The sequence below is a fragment of the Megalops cyprinoides genome, chromosome 2, assembly GCF_013368585.1.
Source record: "Megalops cyprinoides isolate fMegCyp1 chromosome 2, fMegCyp1.pri, whole genome shotgun sequence".
Classification (NCBI taxonomy): Eukaryota; Metazoa; Chordata; class Actinopteri; order Elopiformes; family Megalopidae; genus Megalops; species Megalops cyprinoides.
In genome coordinates this window covers 18,926,031-18,947,776 of record NC_050584.1, presented here as the reverse complement: position 1 = coordinate 18,947,776, position 21,746 = coordinate 18,926,031, and the positions used below count along the sequence as shown (strand labels likewise).

At 38.6% G+C, this 21,746-nt stretch overlaps 1 protein-coding gene across 1 annotated transcript; it reads left to right on the top strand.

Annotated features, from left to right (window-relative positions):
- Window positions 1-975: 975 nt before the first annotated feature.
- On the top strand, window positions 976-21,744 carry LOC118772394 (tyrosine-protein kinase Lyn-like). The gene is made up of 13 exons (XM_036520674.1): window positions 976-1,102; window positions 7,611-7,738; window positions 9,545-9,599; window positions 9,678-9,783; window positions 10,089-10,187; window positions 10,447-10,550; window positions 11,231-11,380; window positions 11,680-11,832; window positions 14,241-14,423; window positions 14,802-14,878; window positions 15,915-16,068; window positions 16,926-17,057; window positions 20,170-21,744. The coding sequence occupies exons 2-13, from the start codon at window positions 7,616-7,618 to the stop codon at window positions 20,370-20,372; spliced, it is 1,539 nt and encodes a 512-aa protein (XP_036376567.1). The 5' UTR covers window positions 976-1,102; window positions 7,611-7,615; the 3' UTR covers window positions 20,373-21,744.
- The last annotated feature ends 2 nt before the right edge of the window (window positions 21,745-21,746 follow it).

Genomic DNA, 21,746 nt, shown 5'->3' with positions numbered 1-21,746 from the left:
AGGCTGTGTGCATAGTTCCTGTTTTGTTACTTTCAGAATCACTAAATGTATTGCAAGACGAGGTCACTGGCAAGTGGATGCATTTGTTAGACTTTTTTGAATGATTTTTGATGAATAATCATTGACTGCTTATTGTCACATTTAAAAGAAAAATCCATCTCTAAACACACACTCATCACAGAAGCCAAATACTCTGGGGTGATGCTCAAAATACAATTCTGCTGCTGAAGAAACAGACTATGGCATGTGTGTATGTATATGTGTGCTGTGTGGGTGTGTGGCAGTGGTGGGGGGGATAAAAATAATAATAATAATAAACTTTCGTCACATCTGTGACTCTACTGTTTCCCATGCTGTTGCCAGTGTTATAAGAGCTTCGTATTTACAATTAAGGCCATGTGGCTCTTACCTTAAGCTGTGTGCCTGAGTCCAAATAGTGAGGAATGTTTCACCTCATGGCTTTAAGCAAGTATACTTGCCATCTTTGGCAAAGAGCATACTTCTTTTTGCATTGTTGAAAAAGCCTCTGTTAAGTAAAAAATTATGGTCTGTGCGGATGTTATGGAACTAGCATTTCATGAAATGTGTGTGTGTGTGTATGCGTGCGTGCGTGCGTGCGTGTGTGTGTGTGTGTGTGTGTGTGTGTGGGGGGGGGGGGAGTAGATCAGTTTGAATGTGTCCTCAAAGAAAATAAATAGTTGCGATGGTGACTCCGTGTTTATACATTCATCAATTCATAATCAGTTGCTAATGCAGAATGGCACATTCACGGAGATGGAGGTTTCTGTAAACGCTGTAAGTACAGTTAACAGGCTTAACAGACATGAAATGAATGTCTCCAGAGACTTAACTATTTGAAGAGCCAGGCCGGTGTGTTATTATGCAAATAAAATTATAAACGCCTTGGACAGTGCACCAGGAAGTGGCAACAAAAACTCCCAACCAACTGAATATCAAGTTCCTCATTCTGTGAAGTGGATGGTGCTGGTGAAGTTACAGCCGGACCGTTCACTTTGGTAAAATTGGTGAGTAAATCGGACAGTGATTACGATTTACTGTGTACTGGAACAGCATCGGAACGTTTTATAGCCGTTTTGATAAAGTAAGTATGCTATTTAATTATTTGTCATATTTATTAAGTTGTACACATTTGTACATTTCCCGAAGTGTCTGTTATTTCATTTGTTAATCGTAAATGGACCACTAAAGGTGTTTCTGATACTGTATTTAAATAAATTGCTTTTCTGGATTGCCTGTGTCAGTGAACAGATGAGATCGTTTTAGCTGAACACGATTGGCCTTATTTACATGTAAGGTGCTGTCGTTTTGACGAAGCGTTCCAGAAGTTGCCAGCAGCTATCTGTTTCATGCTGTGGCCTGTCATCTCAAGTTATCGTTCTGTGTTGTTCTGTCCAAACCATTATTAGCTTTCTAGTCATATTGATGATGATGATGATACCGGTTAGATCTGAATATTGACATTATGTTGCGATTAGGTTAAGTATTATTAATGCATTTCACATTTTCACGACTTTGTTAGATTTAAATAACGAATTAATTAAAATAAATTACGTTTCGTGAATAAAATAAACACTGATCCTATAGTTTCCGCTGTTTGCATTGTCGAACGGCAATTTATTGATTTAGGCTATTTATCGGCTATTTCAGCCATGCGCTGAAAGGAAGTTTCTCCTGAAAATTTACCAACATCCAGCCTCTGTTGTAGCCTAATCTTAGCTCAGGTTACTGGAGTTACATGCATAGGCTGTTCTGTTTCAACATGGGCATGCAAGTAACCTGAATGGCCAAGGCTGCTTTTGCATGACAGAATAAAGTTCTTGAATAAAGTTAGTTGTTTAAGCAGATGCAACCTATATGCGCCCTGCTTGCCTATGCCCTGTCTCAAATGCAGACAATCTTTATAATGGAAGTCAGGCATGATCAATGTTAGCTTCCATGAGATTATGGCAAATGTTTTATGGTTGCCATGGTACTTTTGTGGGTAAGTAAAAGACTTGTGATCACACATTTGCAGTGTGTAATTAGACTGCTTATGTGTGTCTCAAATTAAAGTTTCCAGGTAAATTTTGTCCCTTGTTCAGATTGGAATCATATACTCCGTAGCATTACATTGGGGAACATCATGGTAATTATATTGATCTATACACATACAAAAATCATTTTTAAGGTACAGAAATGGTAAGCTATGAAAGGTTATCTGTTAAGGGAAATCACACTCTGTATTCCTCACAGTGTTTGTGAAGGATGCAAGGATTTAACATGTGAATTAACCCACAGGAGAGCAGGTTTGGCAGGGTTGGAAGAATGATCGCAGAAAACTGTCTCCAGCACAAATAGGGATTACAGTACAAAATAAATGTCTAGCAACTTCTGCTTCCATATTTTTACAAGTAATTTATGTGTGTTCTGTCACAATACCTTTATTCACTTATTTGCAGAATCGTAAGCATGTTGACATTTTGTTGGTGGTAAGCACTAAAACGTTCTAGTAAAAGTTGGGTACAGAGGACCATTTTAATCTTTCTATATTTCTTATCTGACATATTCAGTTGCACGTCTTGTGCTAGGAGGTGTTCTTGATGTAGTGTGGTAATTTCCATAGGTTGCCAGTCACCATAAGACATAACAGAACTGACTGTGTTGATTGTACACCCCTTATGGCAGTGACTGTGTCTTTGGATGACCACAGCCCAGTGTTGAGACTCCATGCTAATCTTCAAGTCTATGCCTTGTTGAACATCCTGACAAGGATAATTATGAAACCTGAATTTGGAAACCCACATGAACATCGGGATGTGTATAGAGAAATACACTGCTTGGCATTAGAAACCAGACTGCTGTGTGCTGGTTTTCTCTGGCTCCGCCTGCCTTTGGTTATTGAAGGAAGTGGGGCACATCACGGTAATCTGACCAAAAAGTTCTTCCAGTTTCCTGTCAGAAGCCTAAAAATACTGTAACATGACAGCTGGCTTCTCTCAAAATGAGAAGGCCCAGCAGCACTATGTCTTGTGAATTTAACTTGTTAAGTATTAAGTATTCTATTATAAATAAGTGGATAATCGCCAACAATTTATTTACCCATGTGGTGTGTTTTTTCCCCTTAAATATTTGTGCAGCAAAATATCCGCACAATATGTTTCTTTTGGTTGGTAGAGATATCGTGTCGGAGTAATATAGTTTTGTTCTTCAAATTAACCCACTTATCCTAACCTTGCTTTTTTGAGAATGCTGGGATAAAACGATGAGAACTGAATTGAAGTTTTAGCCATGCTGTTTATACATAGCAAAATAGTAGATCTCCTTATATTTTGAATTGTTAGTAGACATATTACATGGACTGTAGGGGAATGGGTTTGTAGACTGTATTACCTCAGTTGTTGTGTAGATTAAAATTAAGTTTGATCTTAACTACAACAAAATGATACTAGCTCTATGCAATGCAGGTGCAGAAAGTGAATTTTGTTTCTCTTTCCTGTTTAAATTTAGCCCTTCTTAATGTCATCCTTCTGAGGTTAAAAGATAGCACATTTCATATTTCTGTTTCCTTTCACCTTAACAACTGGGTGAAACATGATTTAAAAATGTGTTGCCTCTGTCTGGGGTCAGGGGGTTTGTGCATATGGAATTGTGCATAGTGGGCCTTAGTGGGCAGCTAAACTTGCCTGAAAGCAAAACTGTTCAACATTTCCTCAAATACCAGTGTTTGAGGAAATAATACCACAGAAAGAACAGCGTAGTGTATCCACTGGGAAGGAAAATATTTGGTCAAACACTGATAATATCGTCTCAGACATTTGCTCTGCCTGAGGACATCACAATTTATAAATGTAAAGGGAATTTCCTTCAATAGAACATATTTTGTTCATGTAAATGTTTCACATTTGCTATTGTAAAATAATTTGCTAGCAAAGGGTCAATGCAGCATTTACAGCATATCTGATGAGTGTGCAGTCTTTCATTGGTTTATTTGTTACAGTTTGGCCCAACTGGCATTCCCCTAGTATACTATTCATTGAGCCCAAACAAGAGAACTGACTTAGAGCTAATGGCTTTCTTCATAGAGCAACAGCAAATTTCACTTGTGATTGTTAAAACTACTGCAGGGCATTGCTGTCTTTGATCTTAACAGTTTTAATTTCACTGCACACAAGATTTGTGAAATCTTAATGAATTTGTTCATTGTTGTTTGAAAACAGGCAAAAAAATCAGTTTGTTCTTCTAATACCAGTTACATCATTTCCCTTGTTCAATCCAACCACAGCTGGCTTTTTCCTAAAGTTTGAGAAACTTTTTTTTGTTTGTTTCAGTGACTGCCAAGCACCTGGTGTTATATCTTAAAACTACTGAAAAAAAAAACACATGATTAAGATTAAGACATTAAAGATGAAGATCTTTAGAATGCCGTGGTTAGGTTAAATCCAGGCCAAGTCTGGCGTTTTTTTTTTGTTTGTTTGCTTTGTGTTTTTGTTGTTTTTTTTTTTGACACCTGATGAAATGAACTGACTTTGTAAAAAAAAAAACTGTTCTGACAAGGAGTGACTCACATGCATTTTAATCCAATTAGTATGTCTTGTTATAATTGAGTGCCACCATCACAGTTAATACAAATGGCATTGATGTAGACTGTTGCAATGAGGTAATGACTCCAATTTCACGTTCACACCTCTTGGTTTATGACATTTGCCTGAATACGAAAGCAACTAAAGCCAGAATATTCTCATCTTATAAAAATATTCTGTGGTGGAAAAATGGAAAGACACAATCTGGCAATTTCTGTTCCCTTGGCATCATCTGTTTGATGTCTTGGGTAGAAATTGTCATTTTAAGACCATAATGAGTATTGAAAAGACAAAAAAAAACTTAAGGACAAACAAAAGGTCATGAATCCAGTCCTTCCTTAAATCCAGTCTCAGAAATTAATGTATGTAGCCAGTACACTTCTCTTATAAATCAAAGAAATATATGTTTGGCTTTTTGAGAATTGAAGCCCTGCCTCCTTTTTGGACTCTTCTGTCCTGAAAGTCAAAATGAATGTACTGAATGAACTGTATTTTTTTTCCTTATATATACACTATATGGCTCAAAGTATGTGGACACCTGACTATCACACCAACTTTATTGGACATCCTATTCCAAAACCAAAACCATGGGCATTAATATGGAGTTGTGCTCCCCCCCCCCCCCTTTGCATCTATAACAGCCTCCACTCTTCTGGGAGGGCTTTCCACAATATTTTGGAGTGTGTCTGTGGGAATTTGTGCCCATTCAGCCAAAAGAGCATTTGTGAGGTCAGGCACTGATGTTGGACGAGAGGACCTGGCTCGCAATTGGCGTTCTAATTCATCCCAAAGGTATTCAGTGAGGTTGAGGTCAGGGCTCTGTGCAGGCCAATGGAGTTCCTCCACACCAAACTCGTCAAACCATGTCTTTATGGACGTTTGCTTTGTGCACAGGGGTACAGTCATGCTGGAACAGGAAAGGGCCTTCCTCAAACTTTTGCCACAAAGTTGGAAGCATACAATTGTCTAAAATGTCTTTGTATGCTGTAGCGTTAATGTTACCCTTTACTGGAACTAAGGGGCCTAGCCCCAACCCTGAAAAACAGCCCCACACCATTATTCCTCCTCCACCAAACTTTACAGCAGGCACTGTGCATTCCGGTAGGTAGCGCTCTCCTGGCATCTGCCAAATTCAGATTCGCCCTTCAGACTACCAGATAGTGAAGCGTGATTCATCACTCCAGAGAACGCGTTTCCACTGTTCCAGAGTGCAGTGGTGGCGTGCTTTGCACCACTCCAGTCTTTGCTTGGCTTTGCGCATAGTGATGTTGGGCTTGTGTGCAGCTGCTCGGCCAAGGAAACCCATTTCATGAAGCTCCCGACGCACAGTTCTTGTGTTGATGTTGCAGCCAGAAACAGTTTGGAACTCTGTAGAGAGTGATTCAACAGAGGATAGGCGGTTTTTACATGCTACGTGCTTCAGCACTGGACGGCCCCGCTCTGCAAGTTTGCGTGGTCTACCACTTCGTGGCTGAGCTGTTGTTGCTCCTAGGCGCTTCTACTTAACAATAATAGCACTTACAGTTGACCGGGGCAGATCTAACAGGACAGAAATTTTGCAAACTGACTTATAGCAAAGATGGCATCCTATGACAGTCCCACGTTTAAAGACACTGAGCTCTCCAGTACGACCCATTCTACTTGTAAGGTTTGTCTATGGAGATCGCATGGCTATGTGCTTGACTTTATGCACCTGTTAACAATCAGTGTGACTGAAACACCTGAACTCAATAATTAGGAGGGGTGTCCACATACTTTTGGCCATATAGTGTACACGAATGCACAAGTGACCTCTCTATTATCACACTACTCAAAGGGCATGTTGACGACTGCAGTCAGTGTTGGCAGAGGATGCAATTAGATATAGGACATGATTTTTACAAGTTATCTTGTTTTCAGTGTTGTTATCGTACTGTCAAGATATTAACAGCGGAACAATCCTTTCAGCAGTGGTTAAAAATAGGTTAAATTTGTCTCATAGACTGATGGTCTTGCCTGAATGGTTCTGTGTGCATAGCTGTGAAAAAACATAAAGGTTAAAGATCACTGGGGAACAAACTACTCATTATGTTGTCCATGTTTGTATTTATTTCCCATCTGTGTGTCTGTATGGTTTATGCAGCATATTTGAATATTTAAAGGTTGGAAAAATATAGACCATGCTCTCACATTTTACTTTCTCTCCTTCTGTCTTTCTGTATGTGGTCTCTACATACAGTATATCCATTGTATAGAGTAGTGTAAATGCTGTGTAAAGGCTATGTTATAGTGTTAAGGGTTTAATGGAGTGAGTTCATAAAACCATTGAATAGAGTAATGTAAATGGTGTGTGAAGGCTACTTAATATTACCACACAAAGTGCCATAAAAACAGGATAACTGCTCAGCTAAGACAGTCGAGCCCAATGCCACTGAAACATCTACAAGGTAGCATGCACCATTGTGCTACAAGAGAACAATTAGGCGTATAGATACCAGTATATCATTGGGGTTATCAAGTGGGCACTGTGTTATAGTGTTACAGGTTTAATGGAGAGAAACCCATGTGGCTTCTGCTCTGAACAATATGCCATATGCACAGAGCCAGATGGAAGTGATGGACCCAAATTTGTCAAAAGGCTTCTGCTTTATGTTTGGCAAATAAATGACAATATTAAAAAGTGAAACATTTCCTCACCTTTTTTCTCATAAACAACCCTTTGATGAGTGTACGTGTGTTATTTTCAAGACACACATGGACTGAAATGTTGTTGCACATTAAAAACAGACTTATTGCATGAAAACAGTATGCATTATACTTCTATTTATCATATTCTTCCCTGCTAGGCACCTAACCAGTAGAATAATGGCCATATGTTTCACTAAGTTCAAATCAATACTGATGTCATTGTGAGCAGAATGATCTGGGAAAAAATAATGCTGTATAACACATGTAATGCCTGTTGTTTCTCTGTAGTCTAACCTCACTGTCATTTTTATAGGGTGCAAAATCACATATGCTTTTTTTTCCTTTTTCCTCCCCTTTTAACAGAAAATATGGGTTGTATAAAATCCAAGCTGACCAATGGCGGGAATGAGGATACGCGTGCTCACACGAAAAACCAACCAGTACGTACCGACCGAACTAGATATGTGAGAGACCCCACCACCAGTAGGCCAGTAAGTAGTGGGGGGTACCCAGAGAAAGTGGCTTTCTGCACTAGTCTATTCGGTTAGCAGGTTTGCATGGACATGCTGATGTGCTGTCATTTTTCTCCTAACTTTATTTTACATTATATAGTTATTAATTGATCATGTTTGAGAGTTGGAGTCTATGATTCATTCATGGTCTAGTTACATTACATTATTGTGATTTAGCAGATGCTCTTATCGAGAGTGATTAACATAGGTTACAATTATTCAACCGTATCCATTTATACAGCTGGGTATTTACTGAGGCAGTTCTGGGTTAAGTACCTTGCCCAAGTGTACAGCAGCAGTACCTTGCTTGTTACCACTATGCTACACTGCCACCACAGTGGTTATAATTGTTAATGATTTAAACTGCATAATACATCAGCCAGTTGCTCAAATAAGAATTAAAGCTGAATAACTGATGTAATGCAAGCTGAAAGTAGTGGTCTAGCACTGTGTGTATCAACGAGTCAGTGGCAGCCAATGAACTACAAACAGGCAAGACAGAAAACTTACAGTGGCTTTAACGTGGTAATGATTCCTTCTTCCTTCTTACTGTTGTGCTGAATGCGATACCTTTACCTTTGCATTAAATGATTTAGTCATACTGTAACAAAGAGAATGGCCTCCATTTAATAACATTTTGTCAAGGATGTGCTCAGACATGATTTTTAATTAAATGTTAAAATGGATTTTTGAAACCTTAGTGGGTTTCTTTTTAGGGTGAGTGCAATATATTCCTCCTTGAGGTTACATAGGTTTCTTTAATAATAGTACTCCACTTATGCAAAACAGACTTTTTTTGGGACAGATCTTTACTATCATTTCATAGAAGGACAGAGGTACTATATTAAATGCAACTAGTTAAATAAGTTAAAATGAATCAGCTGCTTTTGAGTGATCTGAGTGAGCAACATTATCAAAACAGGTCTTGGACAGATATTAGATAAGGTCAGGTTCTCCGCTATCTGTAGCTCACTGACCATCAATGCGGTAACAATTACACAGTGCCAGTCAGAGTAGTACGAAGGTGCTTCATATGTCTTACTGGCTGATTGACATGTATCTTGATTATCACCAGGAATTTGAAATTCCGAATGCCTAATCCAATGTACAGAAAGACAAAGCAGTAATCATCTCCAAAATTGCAAATATCGTAATACTCTGCATATGAAAGATAACAGACATCTGATATGAGATGTATTTGTGTTTTTCATTTGAGTTTGTGCCCATGTCTTAATACTAAAGCCAATTTCATTGGCTTTCCATATAATATTACAACATAATTTATTGAATTTACCAGTGACTGGATCTGATTCATCTGCAAAAACAGGGCTTGTAACCCAGATGTTGATGGTTCAGTCCCCCCAGTGGGACACTGCTGTTTGTGCTCTTGGGATGGGTACCTAAAGTCACTTTCCTCAGTAAATATCCAGTTGTAAGAATAGATAACATGTGCAGATTGTGTATGTCACTCTGGATTAGAATGTCTGCAATGTTACTACATTATAAAGATGTTGAGAAATTTTTAGGTTTATAGATATGATGCCAAATCTACCCATGAAAGTATATTACATTGAGTTTTAAGAGCCAAAGAGTATAATTTGAGAAATCTTATAAAACCACAGGTCATAAGGAAGATACACAATAATATAGCTTTTCTTAAGTTTTTAAGTAATAACGATGCCACCTGGTCACATTAAAAAGCACTGTAGTACACTGATGTCTTCTTTTGTTGTTTATCATTTGTTAGCAATAATCATATTTTGTTTTGTTTATTTGTTGCCATAGAGTTTGCCAACTCAAGGGGGTCTTCTTCCTGGCCAAGTGTTCCAAAGAATGGAGGGTATGTTTGTCCCTTTTTCACGTCACCTTTAAAGTGGGCAGCTATAAGGACATGAGTAAGACTGCTTTTCTGTTACAGAGCAAAATGGGTCTGTGAAAATAGTGGTTGCACTGTACCCATATGAAGCAGTACACAGTGGAGATTTGACGTTTAAGAAAGGAGAACGACTTAAAGTTCTTGAAGAGTAAGTTGATTTATTTTTTGTCTTAATGGAAAAGTGTATGATTTATCACACCCTCTGTGTTATGTCAGGACTATAAGTACATTCTGTTATGTTTTGTAAGTGTTTATAGTTTTGTAGCAGTAAATACAAAGTTTGTAAATCTGGTCCATCAAAGCTGATAGACTTCTTCAACAACCTAACAGAGAGGTTTTTTTCCCGGCAATTAACATAACTTTTCAGCCTCTTTTATTTTGTCAGGCATGCATTTGCAGCAATGTCACATAGAACCATACCCTTTGTTTCACGCATGCCTTGTTTCCTTCCAGGAAAGGAGAATGGTGGAGAGCAAAGTCTCTTATGACCAAGAAGGAGGGTTTGATTCCCAGTAATTATGTAGCTCAAGCAGACACAGTGGAGAGTGAAGAGTAAGCCTGTACATTTAACTACAAACACATCATTCATGTCAAATATAAACACTGACCTTGTACCCTCAGCTGCATTGCCTTTGTCTTAACTAACAAGCCACCTCACAAATAACATGGCAGACATAACAGACTGAGAAATTATTATAAAATACCATATGATGAAGGAATAATGATGATGCAGATGAATTTTATATATGTATGCCTATGGGCTCGTTTCTTGAAAGGCTTTGATTTGCAGCTTGTTTTTTGTGTTACACAGCTGGTTCTTTAAAGACATTACCAGGAGAGATGCAGAGAGGCAACTGCTGGCTCCTGCAAATAAGCCAGGATCTTTCCTCATTCGAGAGAGTGAGACATCCAAAGGTACATATGCATAATGAAATATTGTCACCTAGACTGGCATAATGTGTTCAAGCATTGTATTGACATGCTACTAAAATATGCTACTAAAATGTGCTCGTGAGAAGCTGTTTTTACTCGGGGTACAGTGTACTTGAGTTACGCAGATGTCATCCTCCCAGCACCATACTGTAATATGCTAGGGTTTGTGGCAGCAAAATATAGACTGTGGTCTGTGGCAAAAACATTTAGAATGAGAGTAGTAGCAACAACATTTAAACCTGGGTCTGCGGCACCAACATTTATACTAAGTTCTGTAGTACAAGTTCAGACTGTTTCTGAAAAGTCACCAACAGAATTTGAGGAATAGAGTTACAATTAAAGATACACAGCTGATTTTACTTTTTAACAAAAATGAACTGTAATTGTACTCTAATTTGGAGAGGTTCTCAAAAAGAGTTACACAAATATGTAAACTAAAAAAAGTTGAAAGAATTAGTTACCAGATGGGGTTTTGAAAAGGTTTTGAAAAATAAATGACTAACCAGTTTGGATTTTTGAAAAGTATGATTAGTATTAGTATTAGAAACCTTTTGAAAAGGTAAAGAGCTGTTTAATCAAAGGATACAGTATGTACCAGAACAGTGGGATAGTATTTCTTTCAAGCCTGAAGATGTGTGTTTCTGTGTTCTTGTTTTTATCAGGAAGTTACTCGCTGTCTATCAGGGATATAGATGACCAGGGTGCAGACACTGTCAAACATTATAAGATCCGCACAATGGACAATGGAGGCTACTACGTCTCTCCTAAAAACACCTTCTCTGACATCAACAGCATGATAAAGCACTACCAGAGTAAGTACCAGAGTAAAATGTTACTCTTATTGTCATCTGAGCCCGGTGAAATTTAACCACTCACTATATAGATTCTGTTCATTGTCTGTATGCTTGTGCCCTGTGACTTCGCCTAAAGTTCTTGACTAATAAGGCGATTAATTTTAAGAATAAATACAGTAACAGTAACAACGTGTTAAAAAAACTGGTTGGAAGTGTACCAGAACCATTTGCCAGTAAATAGTTAATAGTGACCCCTGGAATCAACAACCATTCAACACAAAATGTCAAGAGGCATGAAACGTTTGTTTGCTGTGCAGAGCAAGCAGATGGGCTCTGCCGAAAACTGGACAAGCCCTGTGTGAAACCCAAAGCCCAGACACCATGGGACAAAGACGCGTGGGAAATCTCAAAGGAGTCCATCAAGATGGTGAAAAAGCTTGGGGCGGGACAGTTTGGTGAAGTTTGGATGGGTGAGTCTTACCACCTCTGCTTTCTGTCCTTATTTAGAATACAGAAAAAGGACTGTGCTGCACTCTACTGACCTCATTATTCTGTATTGTAGCAGGACCCAAAGTAAGAAAGCCTAGATACTTTCTCAGTATTTGTGGTAAAGACAAAGAACATAATGAAACTATACTTCACTATACTACAATGATAAAGTATATTCTATGAGAATATATGTATGTATAATCCTAACTGTAAGCTTTTCACAAACCTTTGTTTATATGATTGTTTGAAGGTTAAACACATCAGTTGGTGCAGAGTAACTGATTGCATCTTTTGTACAATAGCCCATTTATTGTGCGACTGTACCATTGTATTCTGCAGCAAGTCATTTCACAGTACCAGTGATATATAGTGGGTGAAGTGTGTACTGGAGGACGTGCAAAAGCCGTAGCTCTTGAAGCACAAAGAGGGGAATGGAAGGCTCCCTCCCTTCGCTGCAGAATTTGCATCGTTATGATTATTCATGCACTTCCTATATTCATGCCGGCCGTGAATTCCAGGAAGTACCCAGCTTTACAGATATACAAATGGAGTGGGGGGTTCTTCAGTTCAAGATGTTTCCCCTTGTTTATGCGGCCTCCTTGACGCAAAATTCAAGTGAAATGCCTTCCTCTGTGACACCGTGAGGAAACCATTGAACCGTTCTACAGCACGTTTCCTTTCATACCCCTTTGTGAGAGTCTTTTTACCGTAAACAGCATGGCAATATAGTCACCCAAAAGCCCTGTTAGGAGTAGTTTTAACATTTGAACCTATTAAACCTACGGCACAAGTCAGTTTGCTGAAGGCCTTTCTGTTGTAATACAAGTTGTTTTTTATAAAGAAAATGCATATTATTTAATATTTTATTCAGCCAGTCAAAGACTCATTGGTATTTTTGTATATTTTTTTCTTAGGTTGCCAAATAGCAAGGAGTTTCTTGGGCTGTGTACAAGAGCCTTTGCGTTAGGTCCAGCTGATGACTTCCCCTTAATGCAGGGTTATGGGGTCTAACAAAAAGATATTTTGTCTGACTCTCACTACCGATACCAAAACCAATGAGTAATAAGGAGCTCACTGAGATCTCTGTTTGAGTAAACACCTGTCGCAAAGTTAGAGACAACATAAACTTTCCATATTCACTGCACGAAAATGGAATTATGCCAAGATATGTGATGTGCCTTGTTTTACAATATGGCTGATGTGTGTCAGAATTGAAAGGCAGCTGCAAAACATTAAGTGCAAATGGGCATTGCTTTGAGATATGCATTGGTAGGATAGGTATTACTGTTTATTTGCATGTTGTTTTTGTTCTGGTAATTTGCATACTCTATGTTGTGCTTCATTTGCATTGCCTTTACTTGTCAGTAGACAGTATCTGTCAATAACTGCCCTGAGGAAAGTTTAGAGATGTACATTTGCATTTGCTTTTTCAGTACAGCACAATCCAGCCTCTATGCTGTACAGTTTGCATTCATGACCATTCCTATTGCTTGATATTCAGAGACACGTTTAATCGTTCTCTATGTCTCAGTAGCACTGCCCCCATATACCAGACCTTACAACCTGTTCTGCTTAAGTAATATGCCAAACCAGTGTGTACCACTAAAGATCAGTATCTTTAGGGTTAACACACCCTTTCATTAACTGGTAAAACCCTGCAGTAGGTATAAACCCTACCATGGAAAAATGGCAACCATCTAATTTGCAGTTTGTCAAACGCCAGCTTTTTGTATTAAAAGTACTCAGGTAGTAGTTTTAGTAGTAGTAGTGTATCAATAGTAGTATATAGTTTGATATCTAAAAGGTACGTATATTTAGTTAATTTATTATATTTATTTTTTCATACAGTACAGTATATTTTGGAAACTAAAATGATTTTCATTCTCGTCAATGTGTATGCCTACTGAAGAGCAAGGTAAGGAACAGCTTATTGGATTTAAGGTTACCTTTTAATGACAGCTGGTTTCATGACATTAGTACATGACATTTGTGCTGCATTCTGCGATGGGGGCATCACATATGGTCCCATAAACTGACAACACTGACTGCTGTGTTGGCATTCTAGCATAGCATTTTAACTTTGTTTTTAACTTAGTGTGAGCATTCATTAACCACAACCTGTGAAATTCTGTTGTTTTCAATGTATGTCTATATTGTGTATCTACATTGTTCAACGTGCCTTTACATCTCTCATTTTGTCCTCAAATGTCCTGCCATTAAAGGAAGCTCAGAGGGGTGTGTTAGCCTGTACGTATCAGTGGAAGATAGCTTCCTTATCTTCAGGAAATATTCAGCTGTATAAATTGATTGTTTGTACGATATACCACTCACCATGGACAGCCACTGAGGACTTGAGCAGTACTTGAGACTCTGCGGATTTCTTTACCAGCCTTCTACAACAGCAGCACCAAAGTGGCAGTGAAGACCCTGAAACCTGGGACCATGTCTGCGGAGGCCTTCCTGGAGGAGGCCAACCTGATGAAGACCTTGCAGCATGACAGACTGGTGCGACTTTATGCCGTGGTCACTAAAAGCGAGCCCATCTACATCATCACCGAGTTCATGGCCAACGGTAGCTAAACATCTGACCTTCTAATTCATACCTTTTTTTCTATTCTTTCTATTCTTTAGTTACACCACTGCAAAGGAGTGTGGATGGGGAAATGGAATACTGCTTCGTTTCATATCTGAAAGTCCTGTCCATTTCATATCTGTTTTTTGTTCATTTGCTCTATTTATGTGTATTTGAGATGGCCTTGAATTGAAATGAAATTCAGGTTTGCATCAACAGTTTAGTGTCAAGCTTAAGACAAAATTCATCTCTAAGTAATTCTAATAGACTAATAATCTGGTATTTACATTTCTAATATTAATACATTTAATGCATTTAATGCATTTTACTACATTCTTAATTGTTCAGGTAATATTGGCATTCCTCTGTCTTTTACAGGTAGTTTGCTGGATTTCTTAAAAAGTGAAGCTGGCAGAAAAGTGCTGCTACCCAAACTAATAGATTTTTCAGCCCAGGTACAAAGTGCTTTTTTATTAGTAGTATTTACTTTCTATTTGTGCGGACTTGCCGGGTGGGTGGCGGACTTCTTTCCTTTTCATAAATTTGAATTATTGTTATTGATGTTTCAAAGAGGTATTTTTTACAGATGCCTTTTTTTGTTAGCCTGTTTCCACAGAAGTGCTATTAAGTGCAAAAATTTCTGTGATGTCAGTTTTTCCATTGGTAACCTCAAAAAGGGAACTACATCTTGCACAATCGTTGCCATTGTCATTTTATGTCAGGGCTCTTCAGACAGAGTGTGAGTAACAGTGCTTCAGTACATTCAGCGTTTCATTACACTTTGTTTCTTACTGTTTTGACCAATGGGAATTTTGAGAAAATAATGTGATAGCATTCAATTACTGTTAATGTGTATTACTGTAGTTTATTTATTAAAGTAATTTGTAGGGAACAAAGTATGTTAATTATCTATTTTAATTGTATCACTCTCTCAGTGTTGCCTTTAAAAAACAGTGGATCTTTTGGCTAAGTTTTAACACTTAAGTCTGTAATAAACATGAAATCATACAATCATTTATACCTGCAATGTGCTACCTTAATTCAGATGAAACAATGCAGCAAGACTGAGAGGATGTATGGTCTAATGGAGGAGAGATACCACACCTCAATTGTCAAGACCACCAGCACAGCTGGTGGTACGCTGTGCATAGCTAATCTGTAAGCAACTGCCATCATGTGCAGTGCTGCTGGTGTGGTTAGCATGAAGATTTCACTAGCATTTAAAAGACTTGTAATCTGTCCTTCTAGTCTTGTGTAAAACTGTAGTCTGTGCCAATTGATCATGTATCCTGTAAAGCGTATTACACTGAGACCCTTCACATTTAAGTAACTTTATGTGACATGGCCTACTGTGTTCGTGTGAGGTGCAAAGTTGATAGTAGTATATGTGGTTTAGAAACAGGAGTTATGAGTCTATTTTCATATTAAACATGATTTAGACCATTCCCAATGTGGAATGTAATCTCTAATGGGCTTTTACCCTGTTTCTAGATTGCAGAGGGGATGGCTTACATTGAGAAAAAGAACTACATTCACAGAGACCTGAGAGCTGCAAATGTTCTCGTGTCTGAGAGCCTGCTCTGCAAGATTGCTGATTTTGGCCTCGCGAGAGTCATTGAGGATGATCAGTACACAGCTAGAGAAGGTGGGCTTCCCGTCCCTGCTGACCAATCACTTTCATACACAATGTCTCATTGTTGCCCTGTTGTAGCTGCTTGAGGTTATTGTATACTAGTATGCAGCATTCAATCGGTTGTTAACTAAGACAAGTCAGCCTAAAAGAATTTCTGTACATTAATGATGCAAAGAAATCACGTTTTAAGAAGTGTACAATGAATATGCTGTGGTATTGATTTAGCCAATATTCTGCTCAGTTGCATAATCCTTTTTTCTGCATTCCAGTGTAGTACATAAAGCTATATATAGACCAGGCCTGTCAAAGCTTACACACTCAAAGCCACCAACTCAGGAATAGCAGATTTTGCACTTACGTTTTTGTCACTTAATTTGATGCTGGACAAATAGAGACAGACATAGCAAGAAGAATGTTTATTCCAGTTGTGACTCTGTTCCCTCTGTGTCAGTGTGCTGCAGACACCAAATCTTACAGTTGCTGAAATGCAACCAGGAAAATTCTGTTGAAAAACTGGAATTGAATTACATACATTACATTACATGCATTTATCAGACAGTCTTATCCAGACAGACTTCCAGCACAGTAGAACAAGTGTATCCATTCTGTTTAATTGAGCAACAGTGTCAGACCAGGCTAACAGCACTCCAAAACCAGTGAGTGTGAGCATAATACTATTCGAGCCCTACTGCAAATTAACTTGTGCAATCTGATGGAAGCCAAGTGTACTACGATACAACAGTCCCTATAACACAGAATACAAAATGCATCACAATACTACAAATAAAAGTATCAAATACTAGAGGTATCCGGTGTTAGGGGGCAGGGATTGAAGGTGGAAGCGGAATCTAACAAATGTTTTCATACAGGAGCCAAGTTTCCCATTAAATGGACAGCACCGGAGGCCATCAATTATGGATCATTTACAATTAAATCAGACATGTGGTCATTTGGAATCCTTCTATATGAAATTGTCACATATGGAAAAATCCCTTACCCAGGTAAGAGCACTGAAAAAAGGTTCTAACACAATCCAACAAATACACGCCACTACACATACAGACATATCTAATGTCAGTGTTTCAAAAAAGGCATTCATTTATTGAAAGACATATTTAGTGATCACAGTCTTAGAACATTCCAGGACATTAAATAAACTTACCAGGTTCTTCATAGTTTATGTACTTAAGATTATGGTTTGCACTCTGTGCCTATGGAGCATCATGGGGCTCCATGACTGCTTCTCATCCCAATGGCTGGGCAGGATGCCCTCTAGTGGCCTCTTTAATTAATGAAAGTTTATTATCCCATTCATATGAATCTTCCTCACAGAGTAACTGGCTTATGGGAACATGAGCTAGTCAAATTTAACTGTACTCTGAAGTAGACATGAATTTGGGAGGGCATTCAAGCAGTATCCAAAAAATCGAGCACATCAGCTCATACATTTTAAGTTAATTTATAAAGCATATGTTACACAGTATCTGCTATGTATAATGGGAAGAGCTCCCAATCCAGCTTGCACACTTTGCAACTCTGGTGCAGTGGATACATACTACATACTTACACATGTTTTGGGATTATGTAACAGAAGTGATATCAAATATCAGCGGTATGACAATGATCAAAGTCCCATGTCTTTATTTGTTAAGTGATGATTACTGTCTTCATCTCAACCTGAATCAGACATGGATTTTACATTCTGCCCTAATGGCACTGGTTTTAACCCAATCGACCAATGGAAATAACATGACTTTTTGAATTTCAAAATATTGTTTTATTAGAATGCCCTACAGCAAAAACGAATAAAGCAAAAAGAAAAAAAGAAAAAAAACCTTAAAGCCCTGGACCACTTTTATTGAATGTATAGCTACCAAATTAGAGGAAGGATCTACTGAAGAATAATTTTATTGTATTGAATCTTCTCTTCTGTGCTCTGTTCTGATCCTAACTTCTGTACTTTTGCAAACCATGCCTACCTCTATGACTCACTTTTTCTGTAAGCCCTATCGTATATAGTTCATTAACTTCTGTTAATAAAAATATTGGTAACAAAAAAAGCATCAGGCTCTGAAGATTGATGATCTGAAGTTGTCAAATGACAGTCAATAGTCCACTGACATCTGCTGGTTGAAAACAAGCACTGCATGATTTGTTTGAAGCACTGGTTGCTAGAAGATTTTAGGATAATGAAAGGTATACAGTGCTGGCCAAAAGTATTGGCACCCCTGCAATTCTGTCAGATAATGCTCAATTTCTCCCAGAAAATGATTGCAATTACAAATGTTTTGGTAGTAATATCTTCATTTATTTTGCTTGCAATGAAAAAACACAAAAGACAATGAAAAAAAAATTAAATCAATTATCATTTTACACAAAACTCCAAAAATGGACCGGACAAAAGTATTGGCACCCTCAGCCTAATACTTGGTAGCACAACCTTTGGACAAAATAACTGCGAACAACCGCTTCCGGTATCCATCAATGAGTTTCTTACAATGCTCTGCTGGAATTTTAGACCATTCTTCTTTGGCAAACTGCTCCAGCTCCCTGAGATTTGAAGGGTGCCTTCTCCAAACTGCCATTTTCAGATCTCTCCACAAGTGTTCTATGGGATTCAGGTCTGGACTCATTGCTGGCCACTTTAGAAGTCTCCAGTGCTTTCCCTCAAACCATTTTCTAGTGCTTTTTGAAGTGTGCTTTGGGTCATTGTCCTGCTGGAAGACCCATGACCTCTGAGGGAGACCCAGCTTTCTCACACCGGGCCCTACATCACGCTGCAAAATTTGTTGGTAGTCTTCAGACTTCATAATGCCATGCACACGGTCAAGCAGTCCAGTGCCAGAGGCAGCAAAGCAACCCCAAAACATCAGGGAACCTCCGCCATGTTTGACTGTGGGGACCGTGTTCTTTTCTTTGAAGGCCTCGTTTTTTTTCCTGTAAACTCTATGTTGATGCCTTTTCCCAAAAAGCTCTACTTTTGTCTCATCTGACCAGAGAACATTCTTCCAAAATGTTTTTGGCTTTCTCAGGTAAGTTTTAGCAAACTCCAGCCTGGCTTTTTTATGTCTCTGGGTCAGAAGTGGAGTCTTCCTGGGTATCCTACCATAGAGTCCCTTTTCATTCAGACACCGACGGATAGTACGGGTTGACACTGTTGTACCCTCGGACTGCAGGACAGCTTGAACTTGTCTGGATGTTAGTCGAGGTTCTTTATCCACCATCCGCACAATCTTTCGTTGAAATCTCTCGTCAATTTTTCTTTTCCGTCCACATCTAGGGAGGTTAGCCACAGTGCCATGGGCTTTAAACCTATTGATGACACTGCGCACGGTAGACACAGGAACATTCAGGTCTTTGGAGATGGACTTGTAGCCTTGAGATTGCCCATGCTTCCTCACAAATTTGCTTCTCAAGTCCTCAGACAGTTCTTTGGTCTTCTTTCTTTTCTCCATACTCAATGTGGTACACACAAGGACACAGGACAGAGGTTGAGTCAACTTTAATCCATTTTAACTGGCTGCAAGTGTGATTTAGTGATTGCCACCACCTGTCATGTGTCACAGGTAAGTAACAGGTGCTGTTAATTACACAAATTAGAGAAGCATCACATGATTTTTCAAAGGGTGCCAATACTTTTGTCCGGCCCATTTTTGGAGTTTTGTGTAAATTGATACTTGATTTGACTTTTTTTTTCTTTCTCTTTTGTGTTTTTTTATTGCAAGCAAAATAAATGAAGATATTACTACCAAAACATTTGTAATTGCAATCATTTTCTGGGAGAAATTGAGCATTATCTGACAGAATTGCAGGGGTGCCAATACTTTTGGCCAGCACTGTATATTTCGTTGAACCTGTGTGACTGACTTTGTACTCATGTATTCTAAAAATATTAAATGGCAATGAATGTGCTCCATAAAGTGCTGCTGGTGCTCTTCCTCACTGTTGTGTGGAATGTTACTATGTTTTATGGTCCTCTGACTCAGTTGAAGAGAGAAGTGAGGCATTCACAGCTAAGTTTCCGTTCTGTTTCAGGCTAGCAAAGGTAGAACAAGGATGTGAATTCATTATTGATGAATCTGAATTAATTGGAAATGTTTCTTTCCCCCGCAGGGATGAGTAATGGTGATGTAATGATGGCTGTCCAGCGAGGTTATCGGATGCCGTGTCCCGAAGACTGTCCCAGTGAGCTTTATGACATTATGAACACATGCTGGAAGAGCAAGCCAGATGACAGGCCCACATTTGACTACATGCAGAGTGTGCTGGATGACTTCTTCACTGCCACTGAGGGTCAGTACCAGCAGCAGCCATAGGAGAAGACAGCTTATCCTAAGGAACATCTCTAGCACCATCTGGACTAGATCCACTTCCATAATGGACAGAAAAAGACAATGATTCTGCATTGGTAAAAAGTCCTGTCGCTTGTTTCCAGCAATCCAAACATCATTCGTTTTTACCCAACGGCTTACTCCTCTGTGGTCCAGTGAAGCCTTTGTTACAAAACTAGGATTTCTGACTGTCGGCCTCACTAAAGCATCACAGCGGGAGCTTTCAGTGCTTCAACACCAGGAAGAACAGGGTGGAACGCCTGCCATTTTGGACTCGGGTGTGTGAAGACAATTGGTGCCAATTTTGTACATATGTGAAAGCAGGTTTTGGAAAACAAGCATCAATAAGCAGCACCAAGGAAGCAAGCATATGGAGTTCTGAGTGTGTAAGGGAATTTGACAGTAATTTTGATTCATTTAAATGAGTGTTTGTCATTGGATAACATGTACAGAAATATATGAACATATGGACAAATAGGTTATTCAACAGCACTGATTATTTGGGGATCTTTTCCTCTGTGTGGATGGAGTCAACTATTCAGAAGAATTAGTTGAAAAGAGGCAACCTTCAGTACAAATGTTTGATTCTCCCTTTTCCAATGCATTGCAGACAGACATGACATCATCTACACTGAATAAATGGACATAACCTGGTTTACAACACTGACAGATTAACTGTAGGTATTAAGGCCTGTAGGTTTGCCATGTGGTAGAGTTTATCTGCATACTTTTGTTTTACTGTGGAGACAAACCCAATTTATGTTCTAGTTTCTATATCGCACTTCTTATGAGCATAAGAAGCATAATCAATGTGAGCTTTGTGCAATAAACAAGGTTTATTCTAAATGCCCCGAGACCTAAACTTGGTCTTGCAATTTGCTGAGAGCAATGGTAGTTCTTGTGTCAGCCATAATTTATATCAGTTTAAATTTTTAGACCACCTATTGTATATGTTTTTTTCCCTCTACTACAATTAAATATGCAAACAATGCTACATTGAAAGGATTAAAGAAAAGGTTCAGAAATGTTTTCAGGTATCAGTGATCTCGTGTCTCCATTTCAATACAAGCCCACTTAGGAGTGCAGTGTTTCTGTTTTACAAAAAAAGAAAACCCCAGTGCTTTGTCCCATTCAATTTACAAATCATAAACACAACCAGATATGTAATGGAATGGATTACGAGTCAAATCATGTACTGTAGCTGAGAGCTCCCATTGTGGCTCAATACTGATCAAATTTTAAATGCAGTTACATCAACCGATGAACAGAACCAAAACGTTTCAAAAAGGACCTGTAAAAATTGCAACAGTATAAATTAAATTTAAAATCGACACTACAAATTTATTAAATTGACAAGTA

Coding starts and splice junctions, on each gene's coding strand:
- LOC118772394 (XM_036520674.1), top strand. CDS start 7,616: ATGGGTTGTATAAAATCCAAGCTGACCAATGGCGGGAATGAGGATACG. Junction 10,551..11,230: donor AGAGAGTGAGACATCCAAAG/GTACATATGCAT, acceptor TGTTTTTATCAG/GAAGTTACTCGCTGTCTATC. Junction 17,058..20,169: donor TGGAAAAATCCCTTACCCAG/GTAAGAGCACTG, acceptor TTTCCCCCGCAG/GGATGAGTAATGGTGATGTA.